General features: G+C 52.0%; 11 protein-coding genes across 11 annotated transcripts; 7 read left to right on the forward strand and 4 right to left on the reverse strand.

Annotated features, from left to right (window-relative positions):
* Nucleotides 1-728: 728 nt before the first annotated feature.
* BKA58DRAFT_445830 (uncharacterized protein) lies at nt 729-4,053 on the forward strand (the record flags this gene model as incomplete). The annotated part of the gene is made up of 4 exons (XM_046174159.1): nt 729-1,213; nt 1,265-1,878; nt 1,930-2,147; nt 2,195-4,053. The coding sequence occupies 4 exons, from the start codon at nt 729-731 to the stop codon at nt 3,899-3,901; spliced, it is 3,024 nt and encodes a 1,007-aa protein (XP_046030502.1). The 3' UTR covers nt 3,902-4,053.
* On the reverse strand, nt 3,931-6,170 carry BKA58DRAFT_445846 (major facilitator superfamily domain-containing protein). Its single transcript, XM_046174160.1, has 4 exons — nt 5,492-6,170; nt 5,015-5,442; nt 4,099-4,966; nt 3,931-4,043 (listed from the first exon to the last, which is right to left on the reverse strand). Exons 1-4 carry the CDS (start codon nt 5,702-5,704, stop codon nt 3,960-3,962), a joined length of 1,593 nt encoding a protein of 530 aa, XP_046030503.1. The 5' UTR covers nt 5,705-6,170; the 3' UTR covers nt 3,931-3,959.
* Nucleotides 6,171-6,315: 145 nt separating this feature from the next.
* BKA58DRAFT_371875 (uncharacterized protein) lies at nt 6,316-8,598 on the forward strand. The gene is made up of 2 exons (XM_046169070.1): nt 6,316-6,873; nt 7,085-8,598. The coding sequence occupies exons 1-2, from the start codon at nt 6,403-6,405 to the stop codon at nt 8,414-8,416; spliced, it is 1,803 nt and encodes a 600-aa protein (XP_046030504.1). The 5' UTR covers nt 6,316-6,402; the 3' UTR covers nt 8,417-8,598.
* Nucleotides 8,505-10,861, reverse strand: BKA58DRAFT_5698 (glycoside hydrolase superfamily). Its single transcript, XM_046175550.1, has 2 exons — nt 10,549-10,861; nt 8,505-10,498 (listed from the first exon to the last, which is right to left on the reverse strand). The coding sequence occupies exons 1-2, from the start codon at nt 10,681-10,683 to the stop codon at nt 8,594-8,596; spliced, it is 2,040 nt and encodes a 679-aa protein (XP_046030505.1). The 5' UTR covers nt 10,684-10,861; the 3' UTR covers nt 8,505-8,593.
* A 951-nt stretch (nt 10,862-11,812) lies between these two features.
* On the reverse strand, nt 11,813-12,337 carry BKA58DRAFT_305610 (putative heavy-metal-binding-domain-containing protein; the record flags this gene model as incomplete). The annotated part of the gene is made up of 1 exon (XM_046167073.1): nt 11,813-12,337. One exon carries the CDS (start codon nt 12,335-12,337, stop codon nt 11,813-11,815), a length of 525 nt encoding a protein of 174 aa, XP_046030506.1.
* A 588-nt stretch (nt 12,338-12,925) lies between these two features.
* Nucleotides 12,926-15,067, reverse strand: BKA58DRAFT_5725 (amidohydrolase family protein). Its single transcript, XM_046175556.1, has one exon. The coding sequence runs from the start codon at nt 14,893-14,895 to the stop codon at nt 13,267-13,269; it is 1,629 nt and encodes a 542-aa protein (XP_046030507.1). The 5' UTR covers nt 14,896-15,067; the 3' UTR covers nt 12,926-13,266.
* On the forward strand, nt 15,055-16,673 carry BKA58DRAFT_371879 (flavonol synthase/flavanone 3-hydroxylase). Its single transcript, XM_046169071.1, has 2 exons — nt 15,055-15,672; nt 15,734-16,673. The coding sequence occupies exons 1-2, from the start codon at nt 15,112-15,114 to the stop codon at nt 16,298-16,300; spliced, it is 1,128 nt and encodes a 375-aa protein (XP_046030508.1). The 5' UTR covers nt 15,055-15,111; the 3' UTR covers nt 16,301-16,673.
* Nucleotides 16,674-17,033: 360 nt separating this feature from the next.
* Nucleotides 17,034-19,101, forward strand: BKA58DRAFT_304851 (CobW/HypB/UreG, nucleotide-binding domain-containing protein; the record flags this gene model as incomplete). Its single annotated transcript, XM_046167032.1, has 7 exons — nt 17,034-17,138; nt 17,185-17,368; nt 17,425-17,632; nt 17,686-18,135; nt 18,184-18,680; nt 18,748-18,773; nt 18,838-19,101. The coding sequence occupies 7 exons, from the start codon at nt 17,034-17,036 to the stop codon at nt 19,099-19,101; spliced, it is 1,734 nt and encodes a 577-aa protein (XP_046030509.1).
* A 560-nt stretch (nt 19,102-19,661) lies between these two features.
* On the forward strand, nt 19,662-21,513 carry BKA58DRAFT_349888 (alpha-galactosidase precursor; the record flags this gene model as incomplete). Its single annotated transcript, XM_046168502.1, has 2 exons — nt 19,662-20,106; nt 20,155-21,513. 2 exons carry the CDS (start codon nt 19,662-19,664, stop codon nt 21,087-21,089), a joined length of 1,380 nt encoding a protein of 459 aa, XP_046030510.1. The 3' UTR covers nt 21,090-21,513.
* A 243-nt stretch (nt 21,514-21,756) lies between these two features.
* Nucleotides 21,757-24,454, forward strand: BKA58DRAFT_445851 (Six-hairpin glycosidase-like protein; the record flags this gene model as incomplete). The annotated part of the gene is made up of 1 exon (XM_046174161.1): nt 21,757-24,454. The coding sequence occupies one exon, from the start codon at nt 21,757-21,759 to the stop codon at nt 24,190-24,192; it is 2,436 nt and encodes an 811-aa protein (XP_046030511.1). The 3' UTR covers nt 24,193-24,454.
* A 154-nt stretch (nt 24,455-24,608) lies between these two features.
* On the forward strand, nt 24,609-27,311 carry BKA58DRAFT_327709 (DNA replication licensing factor mcm5). The gene is made up of 3 exons (XM_046168110.1): nt 24,609-24,815; nt 24,866-24,992; nt 25,040-27,311. The coding sequence occupies exons 1-3, from the start codon at nt 24,667-24,669 to the stop codon at nt 26,936-26,938; spliced, it is 2,175 nt and encodes a 724-aa protein (XP_046030512.1). The 5' UTR covers nt 24,609-24,666; the 3' UTR covers nt 26,939-27,311.
* Nucleotides 27,312-27,332: the final 21 nt, after the last annotated feature.

Genomic DNA, 27,332 nt, shown 5'->3' on the forward strand with positions numbered 1-27,332 from the left:
TGAGACAGCCATGAAAGAACGCGTTTGGGTTTCGCAACCTTGAAAGCCTTGGCGTGTGGCCCTCGGGAGTGACCGGCGTTAGAACGCGTGACGTCAGCAGCCGGCAACGCGATTCCATCCCGTGTGCACCTAACAACTCCGAATGACCACGGAAGAATACCGTCAGGCTTTACTGTGATCACGGACGCCTTTTAACGTGCACAACGCTCATTCATAATAATGACAGCACCCGGTGTCGCTCAGTATCGACTATCGAGCGCAGTGCGGAGAAGGCACACTAGACGCGCGGTCGCGCGACCACTGGCAACGGGTTTGCATTTCCCACGCATCTGCTGCTCACGTTAGAGACGGAAGACGCAGCGCACGCGATCCGCGTTATCTACAATCCATCGGTCGCGGATGGCTTTGACCCGAGCTCATAGATTCGACGGACATTCTGTACCCCACTCTGAGTTTAGCGACCCCAGAGGATCACATCGGCTGCCCTAGCATGCAGTCCAAGGAGGAACATATCCCTCCGCTGTATAGCCAAGGGTTGGGGAACTTCGTATAGCTCGCATGGCGATGCTGGAGAATCCACATGCAGCTGGAGATCCTCCGCAGAAAGGATCCCTAACACTGCATGCTTCCCCGCGCATTCTGCACTACACTAACAGTAACTTTATATTCTTCGTATCTATTCCTCGTAACTCAGCCAGGAGCATACATCCAATTTCCGTCTTTCAGCGATGCGAGTTGTGAACATCTTTGTGGCCTTCTGGGCCTGTTCAAAATACACAGTGCATGCGTTGCTTGAGGAAACGTTTATAGGCTTCGAACCTGGAGATCAAGCCTTGGACATTGCTGGCGCCACGGTCATTGCTGATACAGATGATTTCCTGGGTATCCACATTGCGCTCAAAAGCTTAGTGGACGACTTCGAGCAGATCACTGGCACCCGACCCGGGCTCAGCAATGCCACTACCAATTCTACGATTTCGACTTCAGCAACGGGCATCATCGTCGGCTCTGTAGGGTCGACACTCATCCGTCAGCTCTCCGCCGAGAAAGGTCTTGATGTATCAGATCTTGAAGGGAAATGGGAAGTTTTCAGGACGGCTGTGATCGCTAATCCAATAGCCGGAGTAGAACGGGCGCTGGTTATCGTGGGCAGCGATAAACGCGGTACTATCTTTGGCGTACACACGCTTGCCGAACAAAGTGGGCAATCTCCGTAAGTACCCTTGTTGTGTACATTTAGGTGTCGATTGATGGGTTGCGACAGATACCATTGGTGGGCAGATGTCCCAACGACAAAACACGCCGCTATCTTCGCACTGCCAAAAGTTACCGTTCATGGCCCGCCATCAGTCAAATACAGGGGGCTCTTCATCAATGACGAAGCACCAGCGTTAGTCACCTGGTGGGCTGTAAGACACAACTCCTCCTACTATCCTCTCGACACCGAGTTCTACGCCCACGTATTCGATCTACTTCTTCGGTTGAAAGCCAATTACTTATGGCCTGCCATGTGGGGATCGACGACACCATCCCCAGGCAACATTTTCTTTACAGATGATCCAGGAAATCAGCAGCTCGCAAATGACTACGGTATCGTAATCTCTACCAGCCATCACGAGCCGATGCAAAGAGCCACCAATGAGTGGAACGCGACTGAGACCGGGCCCTGGGACTGGAGATTGAACAAAAATAACGTCACGCGCTTCATGGAAGAAGGCATCCGGAGAATGGGGAATAACGAGAGTTATGTGACTCTAGGTATGCGCGGCCCAAGTGATAGTGCGATCGTCGGAGATGATGCCTTAGAGATACTTCGAGAAGTATTTGAAGTCGAGCGCCAGATCTTCAAAGAAGTATTAGGTGATCAGAAAGTGAATCGTAAGAGTGGTCATAGGGATAATAGGTCCACGCCACGCTGACAAAGTGTAGAAGCGTGGACAATATATAAAGAAGTAGCGACCTATTATGCGGCAGGACTCAGCCCGCCAGATGACGTTACCATCATCATGCCTGATGATAACCATGGCCAGATTTTGCGGCTACCCACGGGCAACGAGGGTGCTAGGGAAGGCGGCACTGGCGTTTACTTTCACTTTGAGTATTTTGGTAGACCGCGATCGTACAAGTGGTCGAATACCAACAGCTTGGTCAGTATGTGCGGCTTGCATGAGCGATCATTCCCTGACAAATTCAGCCGAAAGTGTTGAAAGAGCTCTTGCAGGCTTACTGGCGCGATGCGAATCAGGTTTGGGTCATCAATGTTGGTGACATCAAGCCTTTGGAGCTACCTTTGGGATTCGCTATGGACTTAGCTTGGGATGTCTCGAAGTTTGACTTCGACATGATACCAGAATATCTGCGCCTTTACGCCGAGCGCGAGTTTGGTCCCGAACATGCCGATGATACTGCGGCTCTACTGATGGAGTTCAACTATCTTATTGGAATGCGCCGCTTTGAGATGGTCCAACCAGACACGTACTCAGTATTGAACTATCACGAAGCCGAAACGATCCTAAAAAGATGGAACACACTTAGGCGCGAAACCAAAGCATTATACGACCAGATGCCGCGCGATCACAAAGCCGCCTTCTACGAGCTAGTGTTCTATCCCCTAGTATCAGGCGCCACATATTACGCTGTAAACATTCGCACCGCAATGAACTACCGACATGCTATGGAGCGAAGAAACTCAGCAAACGCCCTCGCTTATGAGATATTGGCCGACTTCGAATATGACTACAATCTAGTGGAAGGTTTTGACGCTATCCTGAACGGAAAATGGCGTCACATCATGTCTCAGGCCAAATTCGAAACATTCGACACAGGAAAGCCCAAGAATTGGATGAATCCATCCCGTGACATAGTCTCGAATCTCTCTTTCGTTCAACTGCGTCAAAACATGCAGTTCTCTGTTGGCAATCTCGGTATCTATGCAGAGGGCTCCAGTAGTCCGCTCGACCAGGGCCGATGGGCTGAGTCAATCGATCCATCGTTGCCTTTCACCAAGTCTCCAGCCAAATTGCCGGAGATGAGTCCTTATGGGCCTGCTCAGCGGACCATAGATTTCTTCACGCGGGGCGATTACCGCATTCCGCTCGACTGGCAGCTCGGCGATATTCCGGTGGATTGGTTGTCGATAACACCAAGCTCTGGTCGACTCAACCAAACCGTAGACGAGCAACGGCTCAACATCACCATCGACTGGACACGGGTGCCGGAAGGATACAACGACACCGTAGAGGTTGGTGTAATATCAACGCCATCATTTTACCCATACTACGACATCATACATGTTCCAGTACACAATTTTAAAGTACCCAGCGATTTTCAAGGCTTCCCAGAAACAGCAGGTTACGTATCCATTGAGAGCCCGCACTTCCAGCGTTCGTCATTCCGTAACGGCACTAAAAGCAACAAGATATCATTCGCTCATATTCCCTACCTGGGCACGCGCACCGAATCTGGCTCTATCGCATTACGGCCTTTTCATGCTGCTCGGCTTGAAGACTCTACCACGGCATTTGTCGAATACGACATCTATCTCTTCAACCATACCACCGCACTAAATGTGACGATCTACATCAATGCTTGCCTCGATACCGACCCTAATCTTCTCATGGAGTTCTCGCTTTCTCTTGATGATACCGCTCAAAACTTCACACGTGTGTTGGGTGATCCGAAGGATGCGGGCGATGTGCCACCAGAGTGGACGAGTGAAGTTATGAACCAGGTTTGGACGAGGAGAATCAGTCTTGGTGAGGCATCGGAAGGGAAACACACGCTTCGTTGGAGTGTCAATAGTCCTGAGGTCTACTTGGAGAAGCTTGTTGTGGATACTAGGGGCGGGGTCAAAGACAGCTATCTAGGGCCGCCAGAGACGATGATGGTTGGAGATCCATGAGGATAGTACAAGGTCGCTCGCATTCGGACAATCATTAGGCAGCTCCTCTCAATAGACATCACTCCGTGGATACCGTCAGGCCCTCGAAGCGTTCCATACGATCGGCGCCTTTTATACGAAGTTTCACACCATAAATATAGAGCTACGTGATGAGGTCAGTAAAGTTCCATGCAATAAGCAGATGCATCTGCACTTACCAGTGATACCAGTGGTAACCCCAAACCTAAGACAAGAAAACCCAACAACCCCACACCCCAGTCCAGACCAAGTTTAGCAAACAATCTCTCTCCAAACAACGGAAATGCGCCAGCGAACATGCAGCGAAGGAAGGATATGGCAGCGACTGCAGAAGCTGGAAACTTGAAGGCATCGATAGCGTACAGTTGCAACGCAAGTTGGATGTTCATGCCCCCAGCCATCATAAGCATGATAGCTGCAAGTGGAACCATGAAATGTGTTCGTGTGGCTGTGAATCCATACATGAAGAGCCCGCCGACCAGCAATGTTCCACCAACAAAACAGCTAATGAGTCTCGACTCGGGCTGGTACTTCATTTGTCCGGATGTCTTGTCTCGCTTGAAGATGGCTTCCATAGCGCGAATAGTAGCGAATGTGCCGAGGAGCATACCAATACCAGCGGCGAGGAAGTCGGTGCCAACGATGCCGACGCTGTGCCCATAGCCGATGCCGAAGACGTCGGCGTAAGTAACGATGATGAGGTATACGACGCCAAATACTACTGAGTAGAACAGCGAGGCCAGGAGTAGAGCTGGGTCGAGGACAAGGTATGCCAACGGTCGGACGAAGGCGTTGACAAGCGCAGCAGGGCCAGTAGGGCGGTGCTGAAGATCCAAGACGGTATACAGCTCAGCGCTAGGCTTCGTTTTCCGTTCCCTTGGGAGCTTATTCTGCAGAACTCTTGGTGAATAGGACTCATCGAGAAAGAAGAACCCGGCGATCGAAAGTAAGGCGCTGGCAATTGCGGGTATCCAGAGAGTCCAGCGCCAAGAGACCCGCTCCGACATCCAGCCTCCACATACTGGGCCCAAAACAGGGCCTAAGACACTACTTCTGGTAAGCAAGATTATCGACGATGCACAACCGTAGACTTACGGGCCAAGCATCACGAGTCCAGATGCCTTCGGACGGGCAGCAAGATCCCACACGTCAGCCACGAATCCCCCCACTACCGCGATAGCAGCAGAGCCACCCAGTCCAGCGAAGAACCGGCAAACTGAGAACTGACCAGCAGTTTGAGAAAAGCCGCCTCCGAGAGAGAAGGCAATGAAGACCAAGTTGCCAAAGTGTATAATCGCTGCTCTGCCGTACTGCTCGCTGAGCGGGGCAAGGAAGAGTGGACCGATCGCCAATGCGAAGAGGAAGATGGAGACTTGCAAGGCGCCGACGGTACTGTCTATGATATCCAGGTCGTTCATGACCAGATGAATGGACGGCGCGAATATGGTGCTTGCGAACGGCGAGATGAAACAGCAACCTCCCACGATTGCGGTAGCGCGCACCTTCTTAGCGATCGGCCAGAACTGGAACATATGTGAGTTCTGAGACCGGAGCAAAGTTAGTCGCACTCACGCGAGGATGTTCTTGTTTGTCTTCATCTAGTGATACGAAGTTTGGATCCAGATGCCGGAGTTCGGAACCCGCGACAAAGACCTTGTCTGGCTGAGAGGCCTGATCTGTGAGTAGCTCTCGGTAAGCTTGGGTGACAGCCTGTTTCGGTGGTAATCCGGAAGTCTCGATATCAATAGACTCGTGCGTTTTTGAGCCCAACTCGGTGATAGACATGTCGGCGACGACGGAATCGATGATGATTAAGTGACGAGGACAGGAACTGATGGGTATCTAAAGAAATGCATTGACGAGTAGTACGCCATCTTATACTTCTATAACAACTTCTGTTCTTCTACACCTCTTTCATATAACCGATAGTCGCCTATCGGTGTTAGGCGGCCGCATTCGCATTGTTTACAGATGGAGGCCAAGACACAGCGGGAAGCTAGGTGAAGAGAAGAGTCGGGTCAAATCGGGTAGCCAGTCTGATGTTCAAGTAAGGTCTTGCTTCTCAATGTTCGAAGCAATGCCATGACACGCTCGCGCCGAAGAAACCGAAGAATGAATGTTGAAAAACATAGGTAGACGGCCAAGCTTGATCTTCTTCAAGGTCTTCTTTTGTATACCTATGTACATCTCAATCTTGTGAACAGAAGGGCGCGAGTCTGCGTCCTGCGTTGCGGAGAGCGTCTGGGTTGGCGGATGCCAGTCGTATGCAGATCAGGAGGCCCACTGAGTAGCGCGAGATGTCTGACACGCTACCTCTGTATGGGTCTAGCGTGGGCTGACACTAATGTTAATACCGATCATCGCCGACCGCCCGCATCTTCTCCCTCCACTCTCATGCTTCAATGTTCGGTACTCATAAAGATGTTGCGGCCGCATCTGCCAACTTACATCCGACCGCCTCTCGCACCATCACATGAACCGCCATGACGCATGCTCGGGATGTGCAGACATGCATCCGCTGCCGTTCAGCCAAGCGTCAATGCGACAAACTCCGACCCGCGTGCTCACGCTGCAACAAGGCGAAGACCAATTGCACCTACGAAGTACAGACTCCAAAAACGCCATCACTCAAATCTCCCAGTCGCTCGGAGGAGGCTCTCGATACCACACCTGCATCTTCCTCGCCTGATTCGCGCGTGAAAAGACGCGCTCGAGCCTGCTTCTCCTGCACACGATGCCATCGACTCAAGATCAAGTGCGATAGAAGATCGCCTTGTAGCAGATGCGCACGTTCCGGGTATGAGACAACATGCCTCTATACGCACAGAGTCAAGATAGCCGAGAAGCCGATCGTACCATCTTCCACCTTCGCGGATGAGGACCCCGAGTTCGTTGTTGCTACTTGGTTCTTGAAGAAACGAAGCTCTAGTCATTTCAGAGCTCTCCTCGACCGGGTAAGCGTTCTTGTCTTCTTCATAACGTCGCTCCGAGATTCACGGTGGCCTAGCCATCTTCTCAGATCTTTGCGACGACATCGTTGAAAGCATGGTCACGATCAGGGTTCACACTCGGAACAATGGGAACAATTCTCGGCGATTATGTATTCGGAAGAAGCTTATATGTGCATTGTGTTGTTGCTGCGTTTCATCTTCTGACCATTCATAGTTGGAAACATTACCTGGCCTTGAGGCGCCCCCGTTCACCATGGCCATGCGGGAGCACATTGCAGGAAACTGCTCAAGTGATTTCGCGCTAGCTGGTAACTTCCCATTTGGAAGTTCTCAGTCTCAACCGTACGCTTCGCTTGATAAGATCCATGATCTCTTGCAAAACTCCACCGCTACTGCAGTGCTCTACACCGAGGCATACTTTAGGGTATATTATCCTGGTCTGCCAGTACTCAATCTCTCTACATTCATGTCAAGGATGGAGAGTTTCCACGATACTCCTGAGTTGGAAGATTTCAGCTGGCTCGCTCAATACTTTGTAGTACTCGGTCTTGGAGCCTATGCAACAGCCACCGACGAGGTTGCTTCTTCGGAATATTTCTACGCCAGCGAAGCTTGCTTAGCGAAGACCGCATACATGTATCGTCCGACGACCACAAACATCAGCACGCTGTGTCTCATGGTACTTGCAAAGTCAGTCGCATGTGCAACTTGCTGGGCACTAGACACCAGCTGGACTGTCATGGGTCTTGTCGTTCGCTTGTCCATGATGATGGCGTTACACAAGGACTGGATGGCTGGATTTGACGAACCGGCAATCGCCCACGAAAGACATGCCCGGCGGAAGCTATGGGTGATAGTGGTGTATTTGGACATACAAACGTCGTTGATCACAGGTCAGCAATCGCTACTCCCGCAAGATGATCTTCCAGTCGGAACCGACCATTGTGCACCAACGAGCTTGGAAGACTGCTTCGACAGCATTGTTCCCCGATTGCTTTCTACCATACATCGCTTTCTATCCCGGATCAATTCGCAACACGATCAGATTACTTACGATGAAGCGAGGCAGTATAACCTCGAGATACGCCAGATGATGTGCCAGACTTCAGACTTGCCTGGCAGCGACAACCTACGCTTGACGCTCGATCTATTCGTTTGTCGCGCACTATCGATTCTCCACGGACAATTCGCACTCGCATATGATGCTCGGTCCATATATCCGGTCTCATACCTATCCTTTGTCGATACCAATCTTGCAATGATGAGACACCACCAACACCTCTCGTTGACACCGGGACAGAGCACGGACCTGGCATTAGTTGCGCAACCATATATGTTGGACTTCTTTGCAGCTGCACTGTCAACATGTGTACAACTACTTTCCACGGACTCACCATTTGATTATGCAGCAACACTCTGCATTCTAAGGAATTGTGTAGAGCTTATTGGAAAAGAAGAGAGCAAGTCGTTGTGCTTTCGCACTGGATACCACCTTCTCAGTTCCGTGTTCGATCTGACAAACAGGACGTATATGACCAGCCAATGAAGGGCGCCCTATATGACATCGGATCAATGGTTAGAGATGGCCTGTGAGCTAGCCATATCATCTTAGGGTTTTTGCTTGTAGTAAACCACTCCAGTTTGTGGAGTTTGAGATGATGTCGTAATATAAATTACTTGATTCATACACTATCTACATAACTACGAATTCAGAAGCAGTCTCCTACAACTTTCGTCGGTAGTGACCAGTGCTGTTTCCACCAGTGATCTCGGTGTCCAATACTGCGACACTAAGCTCGGGAAGAGTAAAGCGGAACACACCATCGCTTCCGGCGGTGAGCATCATGTTGGTAGTGTTGACGATGTTGATGCCGGTGAAGGGGTCGTTGTACATGTATGGGTCGCCAACGGAGTTGGTAAGGTAAGTAAGGTTGGCCATAGTACCCGGAGCAACGCCCTGGAATTGGACGCTCACAGGGACGTCAGCGTGGTCGGTGGTGTTGTAGACAGCACCCTTCCAGACCATGGCACCGTTGCGGTTCTCATCGTAACCAGCACCCCAGTAGAGTGGTCCGTAGGAGGTGTTGGAGTGGGTGGGAAGCGTGTGGGAGATGGGGTGGTGAGCAAACAGACTCCAGCAGTACCACGTAACGGCCTTGGTGGTGCGCTTCGGGTCGGCATCGAATTGGATGAGTGTGATGGGCCACTGGAAGCGGTTGTTGTTCTTCAGGACTGGTGCGTAGAAGGTACCAGGGATGCGGTCGGAGTTGCGCTCGTAGCCGATCAGCGATACGGCTTCACCAACAGCACCCTGCCACCATGGGTAAGGGTACAAGTCGCCATCCCAGCGGATACCGCCGTTGACGTGGGTGGCGGCGACCTCACCAACAATGTGGCCGGCGTCGTTGTCGAATCGGTTGAACTCATAGACGAGCTCATCAGGCTCGCGGTACGGGTGGTAGTCACCAAGCGCGTCGAGAGGCAAGATCTGACCGTTCTCCATGTTTGGTCCGTAGATCGGGGGAGTTCCGGCAGGGTCGCTAGAAGCAGCCGAAGCAATCACCTGAATGTGAGGGTAGGCTTTGCTGATGGCGTTGTAGAACATCGGGAAACGGTATGCGCGGTAAGACTCCCAGCCACCGGGGAAGCCAGCGAGCCAGTCTTCGTTACCAACCTCGACGTAGTTGAGCTCAAACGGCTCAGGGTGTCCAAGCTCGGCGCGGCGCGCACCCCAAGTAGAGTTGACGGGGCCGCACACAAACTCGATCTCGTCAAGAGCGTCTTTGACGAAGGCTGGGAGGTCTTCTTGAGGTGTGACACCACCGTCCAAGTCAAGACCGGCCCAAACACCCAGGACAATCTCGAGACCCATGTCCTCAGACCACTCAAGGTACTCCATAAGACCAAGACCGTGAGTCTGCTGGTATCCCCACACGCCCTGGAAACCAGGGCGATATCTCAGAGGACCAAGCGAATCCTTCCAGTCCCAGTAAGAATCGTTCCTGAGACCCTCAAGCATGTTACCGCCTGGGAATCGGAGGAGCTTGGGGTTCATGTCCGCAAGAGCCTCAGCAATATCGACACGGAGACCGTTCTTGCGGCCCTTGTAAGTCGGAGGGAAGAGGGAGATCAGGTTGAAGTCGAGTGCGCTGGCTGCGGCACCGTCGAAAGTGATGGAGAAGGTGTTGTTGGAATTGGGCGCAGCCATCTCGGGAACGAGCTCGAATGTGTGCTCGGTCCAGTCGTCTGCAACGGACTTGGATGGCACTTCAACGGATGCGAAGACGTCGCTTGTCAAGTTTGATTCCAGCGATGCAGTGAAAACACCGTTGTACGCGCCCTTGACCCAAAATGATCCGGTGTAGGTCTGCGGGCGGACGTCCATACCCCAGTAGCCCTCGTTCTTGAAGCCAATCTTTCCGGTAGCATAGCTACCATTTCCAGCTGAGACGCGCATGGATGCCGGCAACTGCTCAGATAGCGGCTCGTCTAGCATTTGAATGCTAAGCTGAGCGCCATTGACGCTGAAGTAGTGGTCCGTGGAAACGCTGTAGTTCTGGCTGTACTGGAAAGCACGGTTTTGGATCAACTCAGCATAGATGCCACCATCACCAGAGTTGTTGATATCCTAAGAAAAGGTCAGTACAAGGCGTTTCCACACGGATGATGATGATTTACCTCGTGAAGGAAGCCATAGCCGTAAGAGTGACCAAACGCGCCGGTTTGATTGCCTCCAGAATTCTGGACGATAATATCAGCAGCAAGCGCAGAAGTGGCGCAGGCCGCAGCTGCAATCCCTTTGAGAAACACCATCTTTGCGATCAAAAGACGATGAATTGCTGAACCGGCCCAAAAACGTCTGTTCTGGCTGACCTTATACCTCCACCCATATCCCGGCTCACTTACCGTTCCCCAACATCGCGGGACTTCAGCTACGCCAGGCCTTGGCCACGGGAAGAATCAAGAGCAATGTGCATACATGGGCCGGTACAATCGTCATGACATTTCCCGGATCGATGGCGTATAGGCGAGAGTGCTTGTGTAGCGCCACCCGTCATTGGAGGACTCAGGCGTAGACGAGCGGAAGAATTGGATGAAGTCGAGGGTTAGTTCCTGACGATCCATGCATCCCATGCCGGCGGGTGCAGCGACCCCTCTCGAGTGACGTTATGCGATGTCCGACATCTTGGCTGATGGAAAAGACGGTGCATGTCCAATACTTGTATCCACGGTGCGTGCATGCTGTTTGCGGATGTTCGGTCGCGGCGTCCGGCAGAGCGATGGCATTGTCTTCGACTCCCGTCCAGCTTCTTGTGGAGTTGAATTGGTGTCATAAGGCGTCTCCACTTGCCGAGGCTACGGAAAGAACCTGGGGCAGGCTGGGGTCTCCGCGCCCATGGCAGCTCGGTGCTTTCGCCGTCAAAATTGTCGTGTCGGCCTCATGCGCGGCTAAATTGCTACTTCAGTACTAGCGTGCCCCAGCCTCCGAGCGGTACGAGATGAGACGGTTTGGCGCCCAGGGAACCCGTTCTTGTTTGCGCTCGAACGATGCCCACGATAGTAACGCGCGGAACTTGTTGCTGATGTCCAAGGCGACCTGGTAAGATAGTCCGAAGTGGGGCCAGCCAGTGCTTCGATGCATCGGGTCAACATTCTCCGCTGTGAAAGACTGTGGGGTGGTGCGCAAGCGCTTGGTCAATCAGCAGCACTATCTGCTTTGGTAGTCTGGTTAGTGATCAAAGAAAAGGCGCAAGAATTGAGCAGATGTGGTAAGCATGCTAAAGATTCTGAACACATAGTAAATACCTGATCCCAATATCCCGCTCTCTAGAAAGTCAAAATCTCGATGTCGCAAGCCAGTGCTGCATCGTCCGATTACCCGTTCAAAATAACATCCATTTAGCCTTATTGCACACCGATGCCCTTCGTCCTCTGTAAACTGTCATCGAAAAGGATCAGCCTCTTGCGCGCTATCCCTCTTGACATTGCTCTGATTCCCCTTCTCAACCCAAGCTGCAGTTCCACTGACGCTTACCACCACGCAACCAAGTATCTCGCTTTCCCGTATTTCCAATCCAACAATTGCATTGGCGCCCTTGCTTATTGCCTCTTTCACAAGCCTGTCGATCGCTTGATCGCGCGCCTGGTACACGATACTCGTCACGCTCTTTGCCTCTCCCCAGCTGCTGTTGAAACTGCTTGCGATGTTCTTGATGAAGGATTTTGGGTCTTTGCGCGTCGCGCTGGTAGTTCCGTGAACGGCACCGAGGACGCGGATGACGCGATGGCCGGGCAGGTCGGATGTCGTTGATGTCAAGACGGCGGGTGTGCGACTTTGAGGTGCTTCGGTATCGATTGCGAGAGGCGTTGATGATGGCTGCTGAGGCATGGTGCCTTTTGAGTGAGGATGCCAGCTGGGCATGCGGTTGGGAGGGACCATCATGGTCGAGCGACGGTTGGTCAACATGTTGTTGGTTGATGTGGCAAGGTAAGAGAAGAGAGTTGAAGAAGATACGCTCTTGGTATATGATACGACTCAAAATGTATGTATCAACTAAGAGATGATGTAGTTGATGTATGTATAGTACGTGATGTTCAAACTGGGCAGCGGAGAACAGGGCGCGACAATCGATCAATATATCCGAAGAGCACCCTGAATGACGTCCATCGGGTTGCGAAACACCTGAGGACCATGCCTTCCCATGAGCTGTCATCCAGGCATAGTTCCTCGACGTCTAAGCCCCCATGACAGCTGCTAAGACGGACGGGAATGCCGTGCAACGAAAATTCTGCAGGTGACGGAGATTAAACCGTCTTTTGCGACTGAATTCTCGCTATAGAAACGCGGAGTGGGATTCCGCACTTGAGTTCGAGATGAGGTTTGGGCAGGTCGACTCGAGGTGTGAAACATGCGAGGTTGCGGGGCTACACCTCTGGTTTCAGACGCACCGCTGATACATGGATGATGCGTGAACATCGATTTTGACAATGCCAGAATCTCTTCGTATTTCGGTGTGCAATGCCGTTATATGCGCATTTGTGTGATCTTTATCGCCACATGCGGTGCATGGAGGAGGCTTCCGCGAGGCTGTTTTTGAAGCCTTCTTAGTCATTACCGGGGCTTACCAGAGAGTCTCCAGATGTGGTTGGTCATCGAGCGGTAAAATCTACTGACACACTGGTCTTTAGCCAAGTCTTTCCTCAGCATTGTCTCGTTGGTGTTGGGTAGAGTGCAGTTGATAGTGTTGTTTGGTGTATGTGATGCAATCACCTAGTACCACGTGCAGGTGGGTCACGACGACGTCTCGATGTGGTTGACACAGCAGGCACCATCGGCGGTTTCGCATCTCAAGCCTATACATCTGCAGGAAGCTTTCTACCCCAGTAGATCAAGACTCAAGCTTTGTACACCTGCTTTCCCTCAAACCATGTTTCCAGAATCTTGGCCTTGAGCAACTCTTCGCCCTTCCACTCCATGTCTATGACGCAAAAGTCTGCCATCTTTCCGACCTCCAAACTACCTACGCGATCATCTGCGAACGAAGAATACGCTGCGCCCCTAGTCACAGCAGTCACCGCTTGCGTCAACTCAAGGCGGAAATTCTCATTGACAGGCGCGTCTCCAGCATCTGGCTGCCTCGCTGACTTGCGAGTGGTAGCGACATACAGATTTGGCAGCGGCGCATAGGGCGCGGTAGGTGTGTCTGAGCCGATGGCAAGTGTCGCACCGTGATCCGAGAAGTCAGAGTACGCAAACGCTCGCTTCACGCGTTCTGGACCAAGAAGCTTCGGCCACGCACGGAGGATAGCAGGGTCTGAGTGGACTGGTTGAATACTTGCTGTTATGCCGAGCTGACCAAGTCGCTTCGCGTCTTCCGGTGCGGTAAGTTCGAGATGCTCGATACGGTGCCTCTGGTCTTGTTTTCCATATTTTTCGAGCACATTGACAGCATTGTGGACCGCCTGGTCACCTATCGCATGCAGGGCACATTGCAGTCCGCCTTCGATCGCCTTCTTGACAACGGGATCGAGCATCTCTGGTGTCCAGATTGGACCTTCAAAATGCCCGTTCGAGGTATACGGTTCTGCCAGCGCTGCAGTACACGCATCAATGACTCCATCACAGATGACCTTTATGCCAACGATTCTCAGATCAGGGCTGGTGTTCTTGTTAAACTCCTGGCTTAGTTTGATAGCGCGCTCAACCTGTCGCAGCCGATGTTCCTCGCCATCGCCAGGCATGATGCACCAATGCGCAGCCACTCGCATTGGCAACCCTTCCGCAGATCGTAGAGCAAGAATAGCTTCCCAGGCACTCTCATCCATCGCCATGTCGATGCATCCTGTACAACCAACCGCATGATACGCCTTAATCGCAGTCCGCAAGGCCGCCATTTTCTCATCGAGTGGTGTAACCTGTGCAAGCCACGGCCAAACGATAAGTAAGACACATGCTTCGCTCAAAAGGCCCGACGCGTTGCCGTTGAGATCTCTCTCGATCGTGCCACCAGCCGGCGTCTCCATCTCTTGAACACCCATCTCTTTCAGCGCTGCACTGTTACACCAGCACGAATGAATGTCCTTCGAATCTATGTAGATCGGTCTGGGATCTAGGTCGTCCAACATGCTCGCTTTAGCCTCGCCGTTGGTCATCGAGTGCATCCAGCCTTTGCACATTATGCGCGGTTTGTCCGGATTCGCTTTCGCGTACTTCAAGATGCGGGCTCGGATCTCCTCGAGATCCTTCGCATGATCCAGGTCCACTTTGTGCAGCGATTGGCCAAGCATAAGGAAATGCATGTGAGAATCGATGAATCCAGGAAAAACATGTTTTCCGCCAAGATCGCTCACTTTGGCACCGGCATTGCAAAGCTCTTGGATTTCGGAGCCCTGTGAGCTTCCGATGAAGCTAATCTTGCCATCTTGAACGGCTAACGTCGTGTGGAACTGTGCTTCGGACTGTGTTGCGCCGCTGTTGAAGAAGCGACCATTGGTGAAGACAGTGGTGTTCTGAGATCGAGACATGACTGAATGTTTGTGGCAGGAGGATCTGTGTTGTGAAATGAGGGGTACAGTATCAGATGGGCAAGCATATTGAGTCTTAGATCCGATGCATCACCGTAGCTGCCCCCACTTCTCATCGCCCATCATCTCGCGCCCTACGCGCCCTACTTTAATATTGACCATACCTCCCGATATCGCTTTGAGATTCGAGAAGAACCCGGATCGCTGAGCACACCCATGACGACTACCGCAGTGCACGTGCCGGACCAGACGACATACGAGGAAGCCCGAAATGGCGCCGCCGCTTATCTGCAGTCACGACTCTCGGCGAAGGACCGTATTGCCGATGAGAACTTCGAAATACCTATTATCGATCTGACTCCTTCATTCTCTGCTTCTCTTGAGGACCGCCAAGCGGTTGCTGCGCAAATTCATCGAGCCTGCACCACCTCTGGGTTCTTCTACATTACCAATCATCGCATACCCGAATCAGCTTGTGATGGAATTCTGCATCAGGCTGATCGGTTCATGCATGAACTGCCGCTGAGCAAGAAAGAGACTTTGCATCTGAAGAACAACAAGTTTGGCTTGGGCTGGGAGCCGAGCGAGTATACATCCATCGCCGGTGACAAGGAGGAGAAGGAAGTCTTCAACTTCGCTTACGAAGAGCGCTTGGACTTTTCTGGTGGCGATGGCAAATACAAGAATCTTGATGGGTCAACAGAGAAGAGTAACATGTGGCCTGATGAACAGGACCTGCCGGGATTTTATGAAAACGTCCGTAAATACTATGGTGCTGTGAGTCGAATTCGCCAGAGGTGTTCGTCACGTAGTGTGCAGACATGCTCACCGTTTCTAGGTCCTTGATCTCGCCCGTCACTTGTTCCGCCTGTTTGCGCTCTCACTCGATCTCCCTGAAGACTACTTCGACTCCATGACGGCGCATCCCGGAGGTATCGCACGGCTTCTGTACTATCCACCCCCCAAAACCCCTCTTACTAATAATCTTACGCCAACCGAGGAAGCGCAGATCGGCCTAGGCGCTCACTCAGACTACGAGTGCTTCACCCTGCTGCTTACATCGACTGTTCCCGGCCTCGAAATTCTGAAGCCCTCCGGTCAATGGTATATCGCTCCGCACATCCCCGGCGCCCTCATCGTGAATGTTGCCGACTTCCTCATGCGGTGGACGAATGGGTTATATAAGAGCACGGTACATCGCGTCGTGAACCGAACTGCAGAGGCAAGATACAGTGTGCCATTCTTCTTTTCGGTGAACTATGACACGGTAATTGAGACGTTGCCGACGTGTTTGAAAGAGGGCGAGGAAAGTCGGTGGAAACCAATCAGGGCTGGAGAGTACATCCTGGAGAGACTGAATGCGACGACAGCATATGGCGCAGGCTTCCAGCAGAAAAAAGAGTAACATCTGGATGACGACAAGGGGTGTGGGTGGTGGCTGGTAATCTAGGGAGGAGAAGAACGCGACGCGTCGCGAGATGCCCGGCTAAATGACATCATCTACGCTACTGTCGCGTCTTCCAGGGGCTCTCTCTGCAGCTCGAGACTAACGGCTGCATCAATGTTATGGCAACATAGCGGCCTTGGAACCTTTATGATATAATCCCAGAAATGCCAATCATCTATCTGCAGCATTAGAGCGCAACGCGGGTTGTGGATCTTGCTTTGCTAAAGGTCGTCTGAAAGCCGTCCTTGTTGGTCGTCCAATTCGAGATGGCCATACTACGTGAGACGTTTAGACTTTCATTCAAATATATGTTCGAAACCGCTGTGCAAACAACATCATACTACTTCTTTCAGAGTCTTGCGGAGGTATCGCACAGAGACGAATAGTTAAGGTCCAGTTCCGGAGTTAGCTAACTCCCAAGCTCAATCCCATGCAGAGCCTTGCCCCGACCTACCATATTAATACCCAGATGAACACGGCTTACTACTATCAGGTTGGTAGTTACTGCGTTGGTGCCTCTCGCGTTTCCGACGAATGAGATGCGTCCCTTTCGTGCTGATGTGACCGAGCCATCTTGGTGCTCAATGGTCGACGCGCACAACGGGAACAGGACAGATACAAAAACCATTGGAACAAATTCCAAAGAGTTTCCAAACGTTCGTAGAGCTTAAAACAACTATATCAATTCCTTATGCCACCTGCGAAGCGTAGAAAGACCGGCGGTGCGGAGATGAAGGCGAAGAACAAGACCACCGAGCGAAAGCCGCTCCCAGTGACCGTCCTTTCCGGATTTTTGGTAAGTGAGGGCTGATAAATTTGAAGATTAAGACTAACAAAAGTAGGGCAGTGGAAAGACGACCTTGCTTCGTCACATCCTGCAGTCGCCGGACCATGGACTACGCATAGCCGTCATTGTCAACGACATGGCATCAGTCAACGTCGACGCAAACCTCGTTAGCCGTGGCAACAACAAGAACAGTAACGGCGAGATACGTCTAAAGGAGAAGGTCGTGCAAATGGAGAATGGTGAGACAATGACTGGGCGAAGTATATGTAAAGACATACGCTGACTTCCCAATAAGGTTGCATCTGCTGTACATTGCGAAGCGACTTACTTGTTGAACTAGCACGCCTGGCTTGGTCCGAGAACGCATTTGACCATGTAATCATCGAGAGCTCCGGTATTAGTGAGCCACAACAAGTGGCAGAGACCTTCACGACCGAGCTTACTGAGGCAATGATCGACGCTGAGGGACTGGAACCTGAGGAGAAGGAGGTCTTTGCGAAAGTGTAAGTCGAAACCAAGGCGGTGGTACGATATAGTAGCTTACAAATGTTCAAAGCGCGAAGATCGGTGGGCTGAAGAGCATTGCGACCGTCGATACCATGGTCACCGTGGTGGATGCCTTCCGCTTCTTTTCCGAGTTCGATACGGCCGAGTTCCTACAAGACCGCTTTGGTCGAGAAGAAGTTCCCGATGAAGATCAACGAACCATATCCGATCTTTTCGCGGACCAGATTGAGTTTGCCAATGTTATCATCATCAACAAGATTGATAGAGCCGACAAGGCAACCCTGGGGCGCGTTCGAGCATACATAAAGTCGCTGAACCCGAAAGCGAAGATCATTGAAGCGAGGTACTCCAAGGTGGATGTTCGCGAGATGCTCAATACGGGCGTGTTCAATTTCGGCGAGGCTGTCGCAAGCGTTGGATGGCTCCAGTCGTTGCATGAAATGACCGTTATGGACGTCTCGGGAAGAAAGCGTGTCGCACCCAAGCCGGAGACGCTCGAGTAAGTCACTCGGTACTGGAAGCCTCGCTTATGCTAACCTGGATTTAGATATGGCATCGGCTCTTTCGTGTATCGCGCTCGCAGGCCATTCGACCCAATGAAGCTGTACCGGCTTATCCAGGGCAAGTTCATCCTGCTGCAAGACGAGGCGGAAGACGTCGCCGATGCCGAAGAGGATGAGGAAGAAGAAGAGGAAGGCGGTGATAATGGTAACGATAACGCCATCGATGGGTCATCTGAATCTGGAAAGGCCAGCGCGTCCGAAGATGATTCCGACAAGGTCAGCGACGACGATGAAGAGATTCCCCAAATGGATGACAAGGAAATTCTGGCCAACAAGAAGGCTTGCCCCTACTTCGGCGGTCTACACCGAAGCAAGGGTCTCTTCTGGCTTGCCACGCGTCCTAATCAGATGGGCTCGTGGAGCACTGCAGGCGCAATGCTGACACTCGGTTCTGAGATGCCGTGGTTCTGCTGCGTGTCTGAAGAAGACTGGGGCGCCGACGAAGACACACTGAAGGCTATCAGGAACGACTTCGAAGGAGGTAAGTGTCGCTGTAAACCTACAGACTGCATGTGAGACATCCGCTGACTTCGCACACTAATTTATAGAGTGGGGCGACCGCAGACAAGAAATGGTAAGACATATCGCTGTACGAACTGCACGTGAGACAAACACTGACTTCGTATACCCATCTTTAGGTATTCATCGGAGAGAAGCTCGACGTCGACGGGTTGACGAAGATGCTCGATGCATGTCTTTTGACGAAGAAGGAGATGAAGAAATGGAAGAAGGTCATGCACGATGACAAGTTGGACAATGATGAGAAGGAAGAGACTCTGCAAGAAATGTGGGACGATGGCTACTGGGCCGAATGGCCGCGGGCGCAGGACGATGAAGGAAACGACCATGGCCACGATCACTCTCATGACCACGGCCATCATCATCACAATCATAGGCACTGAGCGATGATATGGACGGTGGTCGTGGTGGATGCGTAAAGTGCGGGAAGCAAAAGGCGCTGGTCATGACGTCAGCGCCCGGGCGCATGGCAAGCATCACGTGTCGATGGGGGCTCCGCCCAATAGCTCCATCTTAGCTTCTCTTCTACGTGCGATTTCTGAGTGAGATGCGAGTCTACAATGAGACAGTTTTGCGTACTGTCAATCTTGATACGACTGATCACGGTGATCAAGCCGTCAATCTTTGTGCCGATACCACTGGCTAAACCGGTTGATGGTCTCCGGAACGCCTACATCACGCTGCTGTTGAGCTGATGAGTCGGTCTGCCCCAACGAATGTCCGCATTCCGGAAGAATTATATTGACCTCTTCGCTGTTCTTCAATCCCCCAATCGTCATGTCAATTCCCCTACAGTGCTTTCCGAAAGCGGTCGCGGAGCTTCTCTCCGCTTCAAGAACGGCAGTCCTTCCTTTCAATCCTTCTCGGACAAGAAGCATATATTATGAGGACGTATGTTGACGACTGGTAATCTTCATCAACGTATCCATCATCTATATTCAGCATGTCCCTACGTTCACTGCTTGTCGGATTGGCACTGGCCGGCTCAGGCTTTTCGCTGGTTTCGCAAGATGGACGCACAGGCCGTCTACCAGCTATGGGCTGGAGTACATGGAACGAGTATGAATGCGCCATCAACGAGACCGTCATCCTGGAGGTCGCTGAACTCCTCATTTCTCTCGGCTTGAAAGATCTCGGCTACAATTATGTGAATATAGATGATTGTTGGTCTGACAAATCTCATCAGCGCGACAACGTCACAGGAAGGATCCGTCCTGACTATGCCAAGTTTCCGAGTGGCATCAAGCACACAGCGGACGAAGTTCATAAGCTCGGGTTGAAAGTCGGCATCTACGGTGATGCTGGCGACACGACATGCGGTGGATATGCTGGCTCTTTGGGACACGAGGAAGTAGATGCTAGGACCTTTGCCGATTGGGGCATCGACTGTAAGCTACATACCCTCTACACGCCTCTTCATTCCTCATTCCTACCAGATCTCAAGTACGATAACTGCGCGGTCCCTGACGAATGGGACGACGAGTACCGATGGTGGCCGGAGAATTGGCTCGGAGGCCCTCCTGCTGAGGATCAGAGCGCCGGCGGTGACGGTGAAGCTCGGCCTGTTCCAGCGCCCGCAGAATATGATTGGACGACTTCGAAGAGCTTCACGCGGTATAAGACCATGAGTGATGCACTCCTCGCGACAAATCGTACGATTGAATACTCGCAATGTGCCTGGGGCCATGCCCACATCGAGCAGTGGGGCAACGATACTGGACATAGCTGGCGCATGTGGGGAGACATCTACCCAGAGTGGTACGGCAAACATCAGTATTCTTGGGGCATCATGCCGATTCTCAATCATGCCTCCTTTTACAACAATGAAACCAACTTCTGGGGACACGGCGACTGGGATATGCTTGAGGTCGGCAATGGAAACCTTACCCTCCAAGAGAGTCGATCCCACTTCGCTCTCTGGGCCGCTCTGAAGTCGCCTCTCATCATCGGTACCCCGCTTCACGGCATCGAATCGGAAATCCTAGAGATTCTGAGCAATAAAGAACTCATCGACTTCAATCAAGATCCAATCGTCGGCGCTGCAGCCAAACCGTACAAGTGGGGTATCAACGCCGACTGGACTTGGAATCAATCGCATCCCGCTGAGTACTGGAGTGGACAGTCTTCCAAGGGTGTGTATGTTTTTGCATTGAACACACTGAATGCGACCCAGACCAAGGTCATTGACTTCGCAGAAGTGCCTGAGTTGAAGGCCGACGCTGAATACACTGTGTTCAACTCGTGGACGGGAGAAAAGCAGGGAAACTTCAAAGGACGGTACGAAGCGGTTGTCGAATCACATGACACCGCGGTCATTCGACTGGTTGAGACGAGCGACATGGGCTATGCTTCGTCGTACGATCAATTATAAGTCGTAATATGTGGGATGAAAACGCGACGGTTGACGCGATTTCGACGCGTCGTGATGTCGTCACCTGGGGTGGTTAGAATTGGTGTCGCAATCTTCCAAGATATTATAAAGGCAGAAGTATACATTGTCTTCGCAACTAGTTACTTATTAAAGTCTAGACGCATGTAAGCGACAGCCTCAGATCGACTCTACGTCAACTCGCGCTTCGACCCCGGGCTTGACCGTTGGATACATGTGCGGGGTAATGTACTCCGTAGAGCTCGTATTGCTACATCCTCCTCATGCAGCGATAATACATCATGGTGCATATCTTATTTTCCGAGGCTAAATACAATAGGGTGTTCTACGGATCTACTCCGGGCCAGGACGCCTAGGCGAAGCTACTCAACATGCAAGACCATGCAAGACACCAAGCAATGCGTACAAGATCTACAAAGCAAAAAGCATGAATTGAGCGTGGAATGCGGGGATCGTGCGCTATGCCTGAAGTGGAATGCGCAATTCGTATGGCAAGACAGGCATAATATCGTCCATCAATGAGCATCTATATCGATGCAGGGCTGAAGCGACGATCTCAAGTACATAATAGTAATGTGTTCCTAATGCTTTCATTCCTCATAGCCCATCGTCAGGAGCTCAGAACTCACAGAAGCAAGCGTTTGTTCATATGCTAAGTCTAGCGACCTTAACAGTCGCTTCAGGGCTCGCTCCCTTGATAGCGGCAAGCGACGCACGCCTTTGGTACACAGCGCCCGCCACTTCCGATGCCTGGACAGATGCACTACCAATAGGAAATGGGCGTCTCGGTGCCATGGTGTTCGGAATACCCGTACAAGAGCGCATACAGCTCAACGAAGAGACCATCTGGTCAGGCGGCCCACGCAACCGCGTCGGTCAAAACAGCTCGCAAACACTATCGGATGTAAGAGACTTGCTCACACGAGATCAGGCAGGCGATGCGGAAAAGCTGGCGAACCTAGGTATGATGGGCACGCCCCAAAGTGTTAGGAACTATCAACCGTTGGGAGAAATGGAAGTCTACTTCGATGATACTAGCGACTACGACAACACGACCTACGAACGCTGGCTTGATCTCGAGACGGCTACGGCAGGCGTCAAGTTCAGTGTCAATGAGACACTATACGAACGCGAGATGTTTGTGTCAACCCCGGACGACGTACTCGTACATCACCTACAAGTCACCGGGCCTGAGAAACTCTCTTTCCAGATACGCGTACACAGGCCACAGGACGGCTTGAACGAGGCATCCGATCAGGACTGGAACGCGAACGGGGTGGCGTATATGACTGGTGGGACTGGTGGTGTTGATTCCATTGTTTTTACATCTGCTTTGGCAGTCAATACTGATGGCAATATGAAGACACTTGGTGAATTCATCGTCGTCGATAATGCCACGGAAGCAACTGCTTTCTTCGCGGCTTCCACTTCTTACCGAGCCAACGACACGCGCATGGCTGTAGACAGCAGTATACAGCGAGCTCGCCAATACACATATGCTGAACTTCGTCAACGCCACATCAAAGACTATGCACCATTGTATAATGCCAGTATCCTGGAGTTCACGGGATCCGACGCAAACGCTAGCAGCCTTCCGACAGACGCGCGCATCAACGCGACACGCGAAGGGACGGTCGATCCGGGACTGGCCGCTCTAGCATACAACTACGGCCGTTACATGTTGATCGCCTCGTCTCGCATTGGGAACTTACCTTCTAATCTCCAAGGTATCTGGAACAAAGAATTCATGCCGCAATGGGGCTCGAAGTATACCGTCAATATCAATCTCCAGATGAACTATTGGCCGGCAGAAGTCACCAGTCTATCGAGTCTGCATACCCCGTTATTTGATCATCTGGACCTTATGCGAAAGGACGGCATGCACACTGCTGATAAGATGTACAATGCCTCGGGATGGATCAGTCATCACAATACGGATCTCTGGGGCGATACTGCGCCTGTAGATCGCTATCTTCCCGCGACCTACTGGACACTGTCATCCGGATGGCTTGTCACTCATATACTCGAGCACTACTGGTACACAGGTGACAAGGCCTTCTTAGCTTCCAGGCTTGATACCGTCTCCGGGGCTGTCGAGTTTTACCTCGGTACACTACAGCCATACAGCATCAATGGGACCGAGTATCTCGTCACTAATCCTTCTGTATCCCCGGAGAATAGTTACATCGCCGCAGATGGAAAGACTTATTATTTCGACATTGCGCCAACATGCGATATCGAGATTCTGAACGAGCTCTTCACAAACTACCTCCGAGCGGTCTCCACTCTCAACAACGCCACAGTCGACTCATCATTCTTGCAACGAGTCCGAGACACCCAAGCAAAACTTCCACCATACCGCTACTCAACGCGCTATCCGGGCACGCTCCAAGAGTGGATGCAAGACTACGAGCAAGCAGAACCAGGGCATCGCCACGTGAGCCATTTATACGCACTCTATCCAGGCACGCAGATTTTCCCACCAGGTGCGCCAGGCTACGACGCCAAGCTCTTCAATGCCGCAGCGGCTACCCTCGAAGACCGACTTTCTCACAACGGCGCTGGGACAGGATGGTCGCGCGCATGGACGATCAACTGGTATGCGCGGTTGCAGAACCAGACAGCGCTGGCTGAGAATGTTTTTCAGTTCTTCAACACCAGTGTGTACAACAATCTGATGGACGTCAATGAAGGTGTTTTCCAGATCGATGGAAACTTGGGCTTCGTGAGTGGTGTGGCGGAAGCGCTACTTCAATCGCATATCATGGATGGAGAGGGTGTACGGGAGGTATGGCTGCTACCCGTCTTGCCTGAGCAATGGAGTTCGGGAAGTGTGTCTGGGCTTGTTGCCAGAGGTGGCTTTGTATTCGATCTGGAGTGGGTAGATGGCAGGATTAGCAAGATGAAGATGGTGAGTCGGGTTGGTGGTAGTGTGGTGATCAAGTATGATGCTGGGTCAGGAAACAGCACGGTAGCTGGAGATGTTGTTACGGCTAGCTCTGGGGCAATTCAAGGAGTACCTGGTGGTAAGATGAGGCTGGATACGAAGGCGAACCAGATGATGGACTTTGAGTTCACGTGGTGAGCTTCGTGTTTATACGTGGTAGAATTTTCCAGCTGGGAACGATAGCAAAGACGAGTCATCTTGTCTAGTTAGGAACCTATATTTCAGTCTCAAGAAGTTGAACGATGCACACTTTCGATGGCGGATAAAGACGCGACAAAATCCTTGCGGTCGACGAGAAGTGCGGGCAGCATTAGATATGCGTCAAGGGCGTGATACTCGTAGTTTGTACGACCGTCTTTGGGCTTGCATTTCAATGATCACAAGTGATGTCGTATCCTCCTGGCTGTCGCAGCCAGCACGCGTTGAACGATGAGGGAGGGTTGTAAGGTCCTCGAGGGGTGCACTAGGCCAAAAACAGGTGTAAAATGGAAAGCGCGCGGGTCTAGCGCGAAATCGCGAGGAAAGCGCGTCTGGTCCTTGTCCCCCTAGCGACAGCGTGTGTTTGCCCCTCTACAACCACCATTACGACTGACGATACGCACGACACATATAATGGCGGACAGACAGACACCTTTCTCAATCAGCCTCTTCGGCAGCCAAGCCGGCGATGGGCCCGGCGATGCAGCTGCGCCCTCGCGCGTACACCAAGCGCTTGTCGACTTTATTATGGACTTTACCCTCGACAACATCTTCGTCTACAGGTATGGCAGACAGTCGCATGTGCCATATGCAGCCGCCTAACTAGTTGCAGAGATCAGATTCGCGAGAATGTTCTCTTGAAGCAATACTACTGCGACATTGACGTCGCGCATCTTATCAGCTATAGCCCAGAGCTTGCACACGATCTCAGACAGAACCCGGCAGAGATCATACCTCTCGTGCGTTGTACAATCTGCAACTGCATGCGCATACTAATGCCTTCCAGTTCGAGTCGGCATTGAAAACGTGCACACAACGCATCGTCTACCCCTCACAAAAGAACATCCAGCTCCCAGAACACCAGCTGCTCCTCCACTCGAACGCTTCAGAACTCTCCATCCGCGACCTGACCGCGACCAACGTCTCGCAACTCGTTCGCATACCCGGTATCATCATCGGCGCATCCACGCTCTCGTCCAAATCTACCGCACTCGCTATACGATGCAGGAATTGCCAGCACGAAGAGATTCTGCCTGTATCGGGTGGCTTCTCCGGTGTTTCCCTCCCGAGGACATGTGGCAGGAAGAAGGGAGAGGGCGAGCAGGGAGAACAATGCCCGCTGGACCCTTACTATGTCATGCACGAGCGCTGCCAGTTCATTGACCAGCAGGTGCTCAAGCTGCAAGAAGCGCCCGATCAGGTTCCGGTCGGTGAATTACCACGACACATCATGATCTCCGCAGACCGCTATCTAGCGAATCGTGTCGTTCCGGGTACACGATGTTCAGTAATGGGTGTCTTTTCTATCTACCAGCAGAAGGGCTCGAGGCGTGCAGGCAACGCCGCAGTAGCCATTCGCAACCCATACATACGTGCTGTCGGTATACATGCTGAGGTGGACCACGGCAGCAAAGGCAACGCCGTATTTACTGAGGAGGAAGAGCAAGAATTCCTGGAGATGAGCAGGAGGCCCGACATCTACGAAGTCTTCGCGCGCTGCATCGCACCCTCTATCTACGGAAACCAAGACATCAAGAAGGCTATCGCTTGCTTACTAATGGGTGGCGCAAAGAAGATCCTGCCGGACGGGATGAAGCTACGTGGAGACATCAATGTACTCCTCTTGGGTGATCCCGGTACCGCCAAATCGCAACTCTTGAAATTCGTTGAGAAAGTGTCACCCATCGCCATCTATACCTCCGGAAAAGGATCTTCGGCAGCTGGTTTGACAGCGTCTGTGCAGCGCGACCACAACACACGAGAGTTCTACCTCGAAGGTGGTGCTATGGTTCTGGCCGACGGCGGTGTGGTATGCATTGACGAGTTTGACAAAATGCGTGACGAAGACCGAGTAGCCATCCACGAAGCCATGGAGCAACAAACTATTTCCATCGCCAAAGCAGGTATTACCACAATCCTTAACTCGCGAACATCTGTACTAGCGGCTGCCAACCCAATTTTTGGTCGTTACGACGACATGAAGACACCCGGCGAGAACATCGACTTTCAGACTACCATCTTGTCGCGTTTCGACATGATCTTTATTGTGCGCGATGAACACGATCGCGGCCGTGACGAGCGAATAGCAAAGCACGTCATGGGTATCGCAATGGGTGGCCGAGGCGTGGAAGAGACCGTTCAAGCCGAGATTCCAATCGAGAAGATGAAGCGCTACATCACATACTGTCGACAAAAGTGCGCTCCGCGTCTGTCGCCTGAGGCCGCGGAGAAGCTTTCCAGTCACTTCGTCAGCATCAGGCAACAAGTGCACGCTTCGGAGATCAACGCAAACCAAAGATCCAGTATCCCGATTACTGTTCGTCAACTAGAAGCCATTATCCGTATCACCGAGTCACTGGCCAAGTTATCGCTTTCGCCTATCGCTGACGAGTCGCACGTCGATGAGGCCATTCGTCTCTTCCTTGCATCTACTATGGACGCAGTGAACCAGGGCGAAGGCCAGAGCTCAAAGGAGCTCATGGACGAAGTCAATAAAGTCGAAGAGGAACTCCGAAGACGTATGCCTATTGGCTGGCAAGTGAATTTGTCGACGCTCAAGCGTGAGATGGTCGATGGCAAGGGCTACTCGGAACAAGCGCTCGCTCGCGCACTTCACGTTATGAACGCCCGCGAGACGATCAGATGGAGACATGGTGGCAGTGTAGTGTTTAGGGCAAGCGCATAAACTATGGGCTGAATATAAATGGGCACAACGGCGTCTAGCGTTGATGGTGTTTGCATATGCGCTGCAGGTGCTTTGAGCGTGAATTTGGGCGGATAGGTACGCCGATACTGTTTCGTGATGAGATACACTGGAACGTTCACGATGGAGAGCTGCATCGCTGCATCTTCTTAGCAATGTAATCTTGTATTCACTCCTCATAAGAAAAGTTCCCTCTCACAGTCTGCTGTGTATGATAGTGTCAGTGTTGCAATACGCTCTTATGCCGGTGTGCAGCGGCCATCCTCCACAACGAGAGGCCACAGATGCCGCGACTACCATCCGTACCTTCCCAGCTCCTGCCTGTTCTCTCTCTCGGCCTGAACAAACGGCGGAGAATAACTCCGCGCCATTACGC

The sequence above is a fragment of the Alternaria rosae genome, assembly GCF_020736505.1.
Source record: "Alternaria rosae strain MPI-PUGE-AT-0040 chromosome Unknown BKA58scaffold_1, whole genome shotgun sequence".
Taxonomy (NCBI): Eukaryota; Fungi; Ascomycota; class Dothideomycetes; order Pleosporales; family Pleosporaceae; genus Alternaria; species Alternaria rosae.